General features: G+C 41.6%; 1 protein-coding gene across 9 annotated transcripts in view; it reads left to right on the top strand.

Moving 5' to 3' along the window:
* Positions 1-11,049, top strand: part of ENTPD6 (ectonucleoside triphosphate diphosphohydrolase 6) — a 39,829-nt gene extending 28,780 nt beyond the window's left edge. For 4 of the 9 annotated variants that reach the window (XM_084829180.1, XM_084829181.1, XM_084829179.1 and 1 more), the window contains 5 exons: positions 628-729; positions 3,867-4,007; positions 6,036-6,092; positions 6,292-6,404; positions 7,968-11,049. In XM_084829180.1, coding sequence (XP_084685306.1) covers positions 628-729; positions 3,867-4,007; positions 6,036-6,092; positions 6,292-6,404; positions 7,968-8,051 — 497 coding nt within the window. In that variant the 3' untranslated portion in view covers positions 8,052-11,049. Of the gene's footprint in view, positions 1-627; positions 730-3,866; positions 4,008-6,035; positions 6,208-6,291; positions 6,405-7,967 lie in introns of all 9 variants that reach the window. The other 5 variants (XR_014786965.1, XR_014786964.1, XR_014786968.1 and 2 more) reach the window with 2 other exon arrangements.
* The last annotated feature ends 1,524 nt before the right edge of the window (positions 11,050-12,573 follow it).

Genomic DNA, 12,573 nt, shown 5'->3' with positions numbered 1-12,573 from the left:
TTCTCTACTTGGAACCTTGGCAACTGCTATCCAATTGTGTTGGATTCTTTTCAGCTTGTATATCTCAAGGATGGGACAAGGTATTGATATTGGGAGCAGTAGGGGCCCCCACTTGTATTCTTGACCCTTGTGCTTCTTGGCTTATTAAATCAGCCAGTGTGGGACTGCTGCCATGGCTAAGGGAAGTGCTTTGTGGAAGCCTGTTGCTCTCTGTTGCTTAAAAGAGGCAGTAATAAGTCCCATAATAAGTAATAAATCTTTCCTCAACCCAGAAGATCTGTCTAACTATAGGCCAGTCTCAAATCTACTATTCTTGGCTGAGATGATCAAGAAGGTGGTGGCATTGTAGCTCTAGATGCATCTGGATGATACTGATTATCTGGACTCATTTCAATTAGTAATTTGGCCAGAATATGGGACTGAGACTTCTTTGGTTGCCTTGCTGGATGACCTACACCGGGAACTGGATGTGAGGAGCACAGTGGGAGCAGTTGATCGGAAAAGTTTAAGCATTCTTGCTGCTGAATGAACGGGGGGCAGGGGGGAATGCTTTGCCTGTTAAGATCAAGGGCAAGATCTCTGTTTGGTCCTTTCTCCTCTGTCTCAGTGCATTTTTTCCTATTACAGTGAAGGAAGGTGAAGAGTTAACAAGTCCTTGCTTACCAGCTGATTTCCAAGGCAAATGGGAGCACGCTAAGATAACGTACAAAATTAAAGGGCAGAAGGCAGGTATAGTAACCTAGTTTCCTCTTTATTTGGCAAAATGCCATTGCTCTCAATATTTCCATCAACAGTGGAGTTTACAAGTGGACTTTATTTTTGCAAATGGCCATGAGTCTTTCTCATGCAAATAGAACACAGTTCCATATGCACTCTTCCCTATAGCCAGAACTGAGTGTATGTAACATTCAACACAAGTGCTGAATGCAGTATTGAACTCATAATTGAGCATTGTACAAATCTTGATTTTCTGTTTTTTTAAAAAGCAAGTTTCTAGACCTTATCGTGCTATAAATATGCTTGAAAGTGCCTAGGAAATGGCACAGTAAAATATGAGAAGCTAGAGGGTTACTGAATAAGATATTCCAGTGTGGGAGAGGTGTCAATGTCCTGCATAGTTCTTTGCCAGCTGCCTTACTTCCAGGGGCAGAACTACCAAAAAAATAGCCTCAGATATAGATCTCAGCATATGGGCAGGTTGATACAGAAGAAGGCTGTCATGGAGAGAAGCAATTGAGGAAAGAGCCTTTCTGGTGGTGGTGCCCTATATGTGGAATGCCCTCCCCAGGGAGGCTCACTTGGTGCCTACCTTGCTATCATTTCAGCACCAGGAAGACCTTTTTTTTATTTTCCAAGACTTTTAAAACCAAGTCCTACAAGGAATGATTGAAGAAACTGCATATGAGAAGAGTCTTGAGAAGAGGAGGGGGGATATGATAGCACTAAGTACCTAAAGGGTTGTTACACAGAAGAGGGTCACAGCCTGTTCTCTGTCATCCAAGACTGTAGGACATGAAATAGTGGCTTGTTCCAGGACGGGTGATTTTGATTGAACATCAGGAAAAGCATCCTAACAGTCAGAGTAGTCAGACAATGGATCCAACTCCCTAGGGAAGTGGTGGGCTCTCCTTCGCTGGAGGTATTCAAGCAGAGAGTGGACAGCCATCTGTGAGGAATGTTTTAAACTGGATTCCTGCAGTGAGCAGGGGGTTGGACTTGATGGCCCAAATGGCCCCTTCCAACTCTATAATTCTAAACATTGCCAAATCCCAACATTCATAATCTTTAAGCTGCTGTGAGGTTTTCATTGAGTTGAATTTTTATTTTGTGTTTGTTTATTTTATTTTGAGTATCTTATTTTTTCTGTGATATTTCTATTTTTTAACTGTAGAGAGCCACCCTGGGAATGTTGACTGGCCTTTGAAGGGCAGGTTATAAATAAAATGAATAATTAAAATGAGTAGCTGACACAGAATACAGTACGTGAAATAAAAATGATTCCAGTTTGCATAGGTAACCTTGCTTTTTTGCCAAAAAAAATTTTTTTAAAGCACAGAGCATACACAGCTTTGCTGGAAGCAGACTCTGTGTATGCTAGGCTTTTATCGCTATGCAGTATTTAGATGTATTTATTTATTCATTCATTCATTCTTTATTTATTTATTTATTTATTTATTAAATGTATTAATCGCCCATCTGGCTGGTCACCCAGCCACTCTGGGCGATGTACAGAATATATAATAAAACAGTTTAAAACAATAAAATTCCACATCCTTTTTCTAAAAATACCGTAACCCACCCCAAATGCCTGCCTGAACAACCATGTTTTTAATGCGCGGCGGAAGCTCATTAAAGAGGGGGCATGGCGGAGTTCCCTAGGGAGGGACTTCCAGAGAGTGGGGGCCACCACAGAGAAGGCCCTCTCCCTCGTCCCCACCAGTCTAGCTGTCCGGGCTGATGGGACGGAGAGAAAGCCATCCAAGGCTGATCTTGTTAAGTGGCCTGTCTGGTGTTGCTGGAGGCGCTCCTTAAGATAGGCTGGGCTGGAACCATATAGGGTTTTAAAGGTCAAAACCAACACCTTGAATTTGGCCTGGAAAACAACTGGTAACCAGTGCAACTCCTTCAGCACTGGAGTGATGTGATCTCGCCGGCGGCTGCCTTTAATCAAGCAAGCCGCCGTGTTCTGTACCAGCTGCAGCTTCCGAACCACCTTCAAGGGTAACCCCACATAGAGCGCATTACAGTAGTCTAAAAGAGGAGACCAGGTCATGTACTACCAATAGGAGCAGATGGTCAGGAGGGTAAGGGTGCAGCCGCCATATCAGATGGAGTTGGCACAGCGCTGTCCAGCTCACAGCTAACACCTGAGCCTCCATGGGCAGCTGGGTCCAAAATGACCCCCAGGCTGTGGACCTGGTCTTTCAAGGGTAGCCGTACCCCATTCAACACTAGGTCAACATCCCCCAACCTCCTCTTGTCTCCCACCAAAAGTACCTCGGTCTTGTCAGGGTTCAGCTTCAGCTTATTCCTCCCCATCCATGTATTTGGATTCTACATATAGTATTACTATTAAAATGACTTTCATATAGTATTTTCAGTCTTCATGAGTTGGTTTATTTCTTTTTCCAAAGTTCTGATGTCTTCAATTTATGTCATATGTACTGAACTTCCACTGTCCCATTCATGAGTAATACTGGCTGTTAAAAAAATCAGGTTCTGATTTATTGGGACTATAGCCAAGGACAGAACAATCCATAAAACATGTTAAGATGACATGTCAACATATTTAATATTTGATTCCAAATACTACATGACTTTTCATGGTAGAAGACTTCTTGATTAAGAATTTTTGTGTGTGAAAGTCATGAATTCACGTATGAAGATTTTGGAAACCTCTTTTCATTGGACTGGATCCAGAGAAGTGTAAGAGTAAGGACATTCCTGTAAGGACATTTCCCACCCTCTCCTCCCCACCTCAGCCCCTGCGCCACCTGAAAAGCTGTTCCCAAGGGTTAAAAGACTCACCAGAGTGGTGTGGGATCAACGATGAAAGGGGGAGAATTAGCTGAAATCAGTGGCCCTGTCAATAGTTACCGCTTGCGACTTATTTTGACTACAAAATAGTATATTGAGATTTTATCCTCTGTTAAATAATATGGATATGTTACCATTGAATTATTACCATAGTATCAATAATAAGGATATATTACTGTTGACTACCTGATGTCATTACAATTCATTTACCATTGAACAGTATTCTGAAACTGTTTGCTAAACATGCATACGCAGAGAATAAGTCTCATGTACTTGAATTTCATCATTAACACTGAATTATTATGGATGGATGTTTTGTTCTCCTTCAGGAAAGCCTCTCTTTCAATCATGTTATGATGAAATAGCAAAATTGCTTGCCAAGAAGGTTCAGAGGACAGAAGAATTAAAGAACATAGATTTTTATGCTTTTTCCTACTATTATGATTTGGCTGTGCATGCTGGTTTAATAGGTAAGCGTGCTTCTGATTGTATTAGTAGTATAAAGGTGGATGATAGCACAGTTCTCATACCTTACACAGCTGGCTTCAATGAACAGAACTGCTAAGCTAGATGTATTTTAATCATCATGACCAGATCCCAAAATCCTTATTTTTAAAAAACGGTTTTAATTTGGTGTAACACTGTAAAGAGAGACTCTGTTTTGAAGCTGCTGAGCTAAAATTCATTTCAGAACTGACGCAGTGGAATAAAGAGAGACTGAGATATTTTCACTACAGAAAATAGTTGCCCCTTGTTCATCTTGCTATTCTTCTTGCTTCATCAGTTCATTACCAGTTGGGATTGGGTCACTCCAGTCTGACTTCATCTTTTACTGTCTCCACTGGAGTTCTTTTGCATTTGATTCCGTGCACACCTTATATCTTGCATTGCTGAGACTTTTGGCCTCGCTTTGTAATAACATTCCCCTTTCCTCCTTCTTTCTGTACCCATATATGTCAACTGAGGATAACACACTTGTGCATCTGAAGTGGGCTGTGGTTCATGAAAGTTTTAAGACCCAACAAATTTGTTAGTCTTTTAAGGCACTACAGAACTTCAAAGACTTTGCTGCAACAGACTAAGACTGGACTTTGTCACTGTTTCACTGCACAATACTATCTAACTTGCTAAGAGTGAATATGGCATATCTTGCCTCTGGTTCAAGGGTGGTGTTATGGATCTTCTGATTCTACCCATCCCTACAAGTCAGTGTTATAAACTGACTTTCCTATTCCCAAAATTGTTAAGTTTCCTGAATTCCCCAAACTAGTTTGACCTCTGCTTAGAGACTTGTTGTCAGAGACGACTGTGAGTCTCAATATGAGTTTCTTTATCTTTTTCTGTTGTGCTCCCTGCAGTTCTTATATCATTATTACAATAAAAGAGCATTGTTGCTTTCCCCCTATCATTCTGTTAGCCCCCTTTCTATGGAACTCCTTGCCTCTGGAGATCAGAGGCAGGGAGTTGTGTTGTTTTTGGCACCTCCTGAAAACATCTGTATTTCAAGAAACCTTCCGTGATTGACTAGCCATGGTTTTTACTGGTATTGTGTTTTTTAAAACCATTTTTAAATATGGTGTTCTTTTATCTTTTATTGTTCATTGCTCTGGAATCTGTTTAGGTGTGGAGCAGTATATAAATGTTGTAAATAAAATAAATTCTTAGGAGCATTAGCAGTGATACATCCAGAATGCTCTGCTGTGACTCAGTACTTCTCACCTCGCAGTCAACATATGTAGGAAGATCTGATTTATGCCGCCCCACAACTGGTCCACTGCCTAGCAGATGTTGAGACAGGACTAGTGTGAGAGCTGGCAGAGCTGGCTTCTTGTAGTGAGGGGTGGGGAGAAGGATTTGCCTTCCTCAGGATTCTGCACCCCTCCTGACTGGGCACTGCAGCGCATAATTTGTAAAGTTGGAGACCAGTCATCTGTATATTTTTTCAGTGAAGTTGCTACGGCTAGACAGTTGTTCAGTGACATAGTACAAAACCCCTATCCCTATAGCAGCAAGGAATGCTGACAGAAGTCCACCGACACCTGCTGCAGATAACTTATCATGATATGAGAGAGCTTCTATAGATTCTTCTCTTGACAGTGGCTTAATTCTCACTGATGATAAACCATACCTGGGCTGTACCACTTTAGACTACAATTGAGGGATCACGATATGGAATCTTCCTCCATGTAGAAAGTTCGAAATGCTTCTAGCTTAGCCTACTTCCTGACATTCTAGTTTTCTCTGTGCCGGGATGGTTTCTTTTTGTTTTTTGTATGGAGGAGCATTCGAATCATGTGAGTCCCACCTGCGGTCTGAATCAGGCTCATAATTGCCCCCTCAATAAATACTAAGCCAAATAGCTCTGCTTCAAATGCACAGGGCACTTACTACTTGAATTAACCATTTGTTAGCCATTTAGAATACCTATAGATTGTTATGCAAGTGGTACTCTCCCCTTCTCTACCTCCAAAACTTGAAGAGTCCTGTTTTCTCTCTAGATAATGAAAAAGGAGGGAGCCTAGCAGTCAGTGACTTTGAAACTGCTGCAAAGAATGGTAAGCCATTTCTTCTTTCTGCTTGCTTGCTTACCTCAGACGAGCTACGAAAGCATCATAAAGGGTTGACTGTGAAGCTATAGCCCAGCAGAGGGCCTCTGGTTCTTGATAAAAAGTGAGTAAAATGGCTTGTGGAAATGGTTAGGTTAACAATATAATTCACTTTTTACATCTTTCTTTTGCTTTTTGTCCCTCAAAGTGTGTAAAACCATGGAGGTTCAACAAGGAGAGCATCCTTTCTTCTGCATGGATCTCACCTATATCAGTTTGCTGTTGGAAAAATTGGGCTTTCCAAAGAGCCACATTCTTAAGGTAATAATTCTTAACTACAGTATTTAGGGCTGAATGTATTTAGTGTGTGTGTTTTTATAAAGTATCCACATTTTGCTCCAAGAATGTCCAACAAAATCAACTTAAATTCAGCAAATTTTAAAAACTGATGTATATACTTTGCAAATATTCTGATTTCCTCTTTCACAGTCCCTTTATCTTTTAGATTCTTGTGACATTGAGTTGTAGCAGAGATGGGCAACTTCAGGGAGTCTTGGGGCCATTTTCTCCCCATGACAACCTACCCTCCCCATGGGCCATGCTCATGGGGTACCCGAAAAAAAATGTAACAAAACAATGGTTGCGTTAGCACTACAGATTTGGCCTGTTTAGCACTCTGTAGTGCTAATGTGACAATTTTTTTTTTTTTTTTGCCACAGCAGCATTGCACTAGAGGGGGAGCAGGGGCTGTATGCAGCCCTCAGGCCATGTGTTGCCCACCTCTGGATTAGAGGAAGGTAGGTTGGTTGGTTGGTTGGTTAGTTAGTTCATTTATATCCCGCCTTGTTTTCCTCCTTAAGGAACCCAAGGCGGCGTACATAGTCCTCCTCCTCCTCCATGTTATCCTCACAGCAACAACCCTGTGAGGTGGGTTGGGCTGAGAGTCTGTGACTGGCCCAAAGTCACCCAGTGAGCTTCCATGGCCGAGTAGGGACTAGAACCTGGATCTCCCGACTCCCAGTCCAACACTCTAGCCACTACACCACACTGGTTCTCTGGTGATGAAGGGAAGCATAGAAGAAGAGTCAGATAAGAACTCTGGAGAGGGACAAGAAGTAGGGAACTGTGTCCAGAACTCCACTTCTAATCACACACAAAGGTAAACTACAGATCAGAATATTTGCAAAACAAGTACTCTAATTTTAAAACATTCAAAGCTTGTTTAGAGCACTCCATTGACTCTTCCCATTTTGTAAATCCACATCACGCAAACAGTGCAGCCATGAGGAACAGATGCCTTCCTTCTCTCTTCTCTTCTCCCCCCGCCACACCCCTTGGTTATGAAAACTGGGAGCCTGAGGAATCCAAATTCTTCCATGCTGCGTAGTGAATATGAAAAAAAAATGAATCTCTATGATCCTGTTTATATATATATTTCCCAGAAGTCTAGTTCACACATGCATGTTCATCATTTGACTGCAACATTAAGTGATAGCTTGTATGTATGAATGGGCCACCATGGATCCAACAATATTTATTTATTTATTTATTTATTATTAAATTTATTAATCGCCCATCTGGCTGGTCACCCAGCCCCTCTGGACGATGTACAACACACCATAAAACAATTTAAAACAATAAAATTCTACCATAATTTTTTTTTTTTAAATACCCTAACCTACCCCAAATGCCTGCCTGAACAACCACGTTTTTAATGCACGACGGAAGCTCATTTAAATACCGCATATAGAACTCCCATGACACCTGAGGAGTCAGCTTGCATGTACAGCTTCCAGTCATGAAGTGTAAAGTAATCAAGTGTGTTAAGTAGCCCAGAGAAATCTCTCTATTTCCCATTATCATCCACTTTTCTTTTCATTCTAGCTTGCTCGAAAAATCAAGAACACTGAAACCAGCTGGGCTCTGGGAGCAATCCTTCAATACATGGATTCACTTCACAAGCTGTAATATTAGGGCTTGGGGAACCTGGAGGATGTGATGCTACAGCATTGCTGAATCTAAGTGGGTGTGAGCCTGATAATTTCCTTGGATAGGAGACTACTGGAAGTGCTGCTACTAGTAGACTATGACTGTAAGAAAAGGATGGGTGGGTGGATAGATAAAGATTAGATAGATAGATAGATAGATAGATAGATAGATAGATAGAAGATCTTATCTTAAGATAAGATAGGACTTTGGCCTCTTTCAGCAGTAAAGTCTGATGCTTCAGTTTTGGTGGCTTAACATCTTCTGTGGGATCACAAATCTTTATTAAACTGTTGCTCAAAATCCTGTGGCTATTTTTCTGCAGAAGAATAGGCCATATCAGCTAAAACCAAGTCTTGGGCAGCATGAGGTCAAACTGGATGAATGTAAAAACCATCTTGTGATTCATTATGAGAATTTGGTCATGTTTTCCAGTTTGTCTTATGGTCTCTGTGAGAAAAGTTTATCATCCTCAGACAGGCCTTCTATCTTTGCTGCTGCTAGCATACTGAAGCTAGTGTCAGAAACAAGAAGTGCAACTTTTTATTGCTTTTTGTGTTGGGGGGATTTGCTTTGACTTTTTAAATGTTTGAAAACTAACTCATTGTGTCTGTTTAAAAGAACACTTTGCTTGGTCAAAGTCTTAATAGTACTTATTGAGTTTCGCTTTTGAAAATCAGCTTTTCTGGTCTTCAGAGCCTGCATCATTGGAGTACTGGCTTATTTTGGAGGTGATAACCGTGTTTTAAAGACTTGGTTCACAAGCTGAAATCAGTTGGAGTCTTTCCAATGACTTTGGCTTTAGTTTCTTCTGAGGTGGTGCTAGCAGGGCTGGAATATTAATAAGCATCTGCTTGAAGGTGTGCGAAGATTGTGTGCTAATTTTCTGCAGATGTCCCTGTCAATGCGGCCTCAGTAATACAAAAAGGTAGTTGGGCTAAGCATCCTAATATGCAAATGTCCTCTGCAAAAAATGTCAGGATCTTGTTGACTGTGCTTGAAATTTTTGGAGTTAGGAAGGCAAGTTAAAGAACAGATCTTGTGGGGATCAGCTTGGCCCACAAGTCCCACTTTAAACATTAAAAGGAAAAATGCTCCCCTAGAATCTCCTAATCCCACTTTAGGTTTTCAGCTCAGGATATTAGGGGTATCTTTAGATTTGGATTCACTGCTACCTTTAGAATGCAGATGATTGTGCCTTGCTGTTCCACAGCCTCATGATGCAACACAGTGGCCACTGGGTACTGAATATGGGATTTAAAACGAGCAAAATAGCTGCATTCAGGTTAGCCTGGCTAATACTGTCTAGCCAAGGCAAAGAGTTGAGAGTCCATTTCTGACAGTAATATCCAAACTCCACTTGCCTAATCCCAATATTCTATGCTTAATTTCCAAAATGCCAAGATGATTCATGTCCCTTCCTCCTCTCTTCCCATCCTCATGACAGCCATCTGTATGTCTGAATGGCACAATGAATTATTTTCCACTTGGTGGCATTACTGGGATTAGTCTATTTACAATGAAAGGTTAAATAGCCCAAGTGCTATCTTGCCACAATTCAATATCCAAAGTGATCAAAGAACCATTGAATTTTGGGCACAGCAAAGAGTAAACTGGATTTCAAAGCTGGCCCTAGATCAGTAAAACACTGGGCTGAAATGGGCAGACCTCTCGTGGAATGTATTAGCCAACCACCAGAAAAATACTTGTGGAGATAGGCATCGGTATTCTATTTACCATAGAATCATAGGGTTGGAAGGGGCCTACAAGACCATTAAGTCCAACCCCTTGCCATCCCATGCTTCTTTTGTGTAGATTTCCTTAAGAATACACAGTGCACAAAATTGGCCCTTCTTTGGACTGGGCCAATTTTTGCTGTTCCTACCAAAACAGAAAAGCTGCTTACTAGTTTAGTGCGAGCATCTGTCTGTCTCATGGAGGATGCATTACACTTTTTGTGGATACTCAAGTGGCAGTTAGAAGGTTTTGGTAGTGATTGTCTCTATGCACTTGTGATTTCTTTTATTCATAATTTAAGTTAGTGCTTAAATATGCAGCATTATGCATATGTAAATTTTATAGTGAGTTTCTGTGTTTACAAGATTTCTTGGGCTACCAAGGAGGACTTTATTGTAAATAGTGTTCTTGGAGTGCCACTTCATATGACCATTGCCTTCCATTTACGTAAATGAATGTATCATTGTTGCCCTGAGCAAGGATTATAGAAATCTGGGCTAAGTCTATGGGCAAAACTACACATGACCCTGTATGTGTCATTAGGAACCAGGTCAGTTCACAAAAATGCACACATTAATATGCATGGAGGGATCTAATTTGTCAGGACTGCAGCAGGCAGAGCAGGGAGGTTTAACTCTTTTCTCCTTTGCCATGATCCAACCCCTGGGGGGCGGGGGGAGCTCCCATTGGCGTCAATTGAGAGCTTTTTTGCTAATAGGCATGGGGGTGATTTTCATCAGGACTATAGCAGGGGATAAAATAGTTAAACCTCCCATCCTTCCTACTGCGATTCCAATAAGAATGCACTTGCTGCTATTGTTTAAAAACTGCCATGGTTCCTAGTTATGTTTTTAGCATTCTGTGTAGTTTAGCTCTAAGGTGGTAGCGGAGCAAACATGTTAACGCTACAGTTCTATTACCATACTGCACAGAGAGCATGAAGACCCAATGTGCAGAAGGGGGAAGGCTGTAGATTGTCTACTAATTTAATCATCTGGTACTCTATTCATGTGTGTTTACTAGAGCACTTCATCTTATGGCTTTGAAGAATCTGGACTACAAGCCACTGTACCTAACAAAATGTCGTCTTGTAGGCACAAACTCTTATGGGAGAAAACAAATCAAATAGCAAAATTCTTCTAGTATTTGATCGTCATTGGCTTGCCCATTTAAAGTAGCATGTGCATAAATGTATCTTGGATATTCAGAAATGAATTTGTTTGCCAATAAAAAATTAAGCATTTATGCTGTTTGGTGCATGGCAGTGATTCATGTTATACTGACATTTTGGATTAACTTCTACCTGGCTGCAACAGAGGGAGAAGTGTGAGAGCAAAGTCCCCTTCCATTGGCTTGGCTGGGTCCCTTTGCCATTTGGCTCCTCTCACTCTCAGAACTCACCCATGGATCGGCCATGGAACCTGAATTTGCTTATTTTTCTGCTTTTTTCCATTTTGTATTGTGTCTATTGAATTATTTGCCACGATTTTAAGCTGAACTGCCCTGAGTGCATTGGCAGAAGGCAGTATATTAATAGCATCTTGCCTTTCCACTGGAGAGAAAATGTGCAGTTTCCCTTAGTACAGGCCTGTAAAGTAGGTTAGGCTGAGAGATAGTAAGGAGAGATTTGTCCAAGGCAATGGAGTGAGGTTCATGGCTGAGTGCGGTTCAAAGCCTTATCTCCTCAGTCCAAGTCGAATGCTAACGATCTGTCTTGTATACCACACAGATTCTTTGGTTTGCCTTACACAGCTGGAAACTTCCCAGTCACAATACCCTTTATGTGCCAAACACTTCTCCTTTATCTGCCAATAACTAAGCCTTAGGTGAGGCATTTCAACCTTTTAGAATGGGGAGAAAACTGCACAAAAGCTGGGAAACCACCAGATGATCAGTGGTTGGAGGAAGCGGGTGGGGCATGGGGTGAGGTCTTCTAAGGAATCCTTGTTGTTTATTTGTTCAGTCACTTCCGACTCTTCGTGACTTCATGGACCAGCCCATGCCAGAGCTTCCTGTCGGCCGTCACCACCCCCAGCTCCCCCAAGGTCAAGTCCACCACCTCCAGAATATCATCCATCCATCTTGCTCTTGGTCAGCCCCTCTTTCTTTTGCCTTCCACTTTCCCTAGCATCAGCATCTTCTCCAGGGTATCCTGTCTTCTCATGATGTGGCCAAAGTACTTCAGTTTTGCCTTTAATATCCTTCCCTCAAGTGAGCAGTCTGGCTTTATTTCCTGGAGTATGGACTGGTTTGATCTTCCTGCAGTCCAAGGCACTCTCAGAATTTTCCTCCAGCACCACAGTGCAAAAGCATCTAACTTCCTTAACTCAGCTTTCCTTATGGTCCAGCTCTCACAGCCATAGCTACGGGGAATACCATTGCTTGAACTATGCGGACCTTTGTTGTCAGTGTGATGTCTCTGCTCTTCACTATTTTATAGATTTGTCATTGCTCTCCTCCCAAGAAGTAAACGTCTTCTGATTTCCTGGCTGTTCAGAAAGATAGAGGGAGAAAACGTGGAGGCAGTGACAGACTTTGTCTTTCTAGGCGCAAAGATTACTGCAGACACTGACTGCAGCCAGGAAATCAGTTTAATCAATAACTTTTGGGCTTCCGCATAAAACAGGTGTATCAACTCCTTCTTACCATCTGGGAGATAATCCATACGTTCACTAACCTTATCCCATAATAGGAGTTGATAAACCGACATTGCTGCCTGGTAATTAGCAACTTTAAGTCCCCCTGATGCCAAGGAATATAGGCATCT

The sequence above is a fragment of the Heloderma suspectum genome, chromosome 1 (genome assembly GCF_057233095.1).
Source record: "Heloderma suspectum isolate Gila_16-S chromosome 1, 16-S_ref, whole genome shotgun sequence".
NCBI classification, from domain to species: domain Eukaryota; kingdom Metazoa; phylum Chordata; class Lepidosauria; order Squamata; family Helodermatidae; genus Heloderma; species Heloderma suspectum.
The sequence above is the reverse complement of the archived record's forward strand: the minus strand, read 5'-3'. Positions and strand labels throughout refer to the sequence as shown.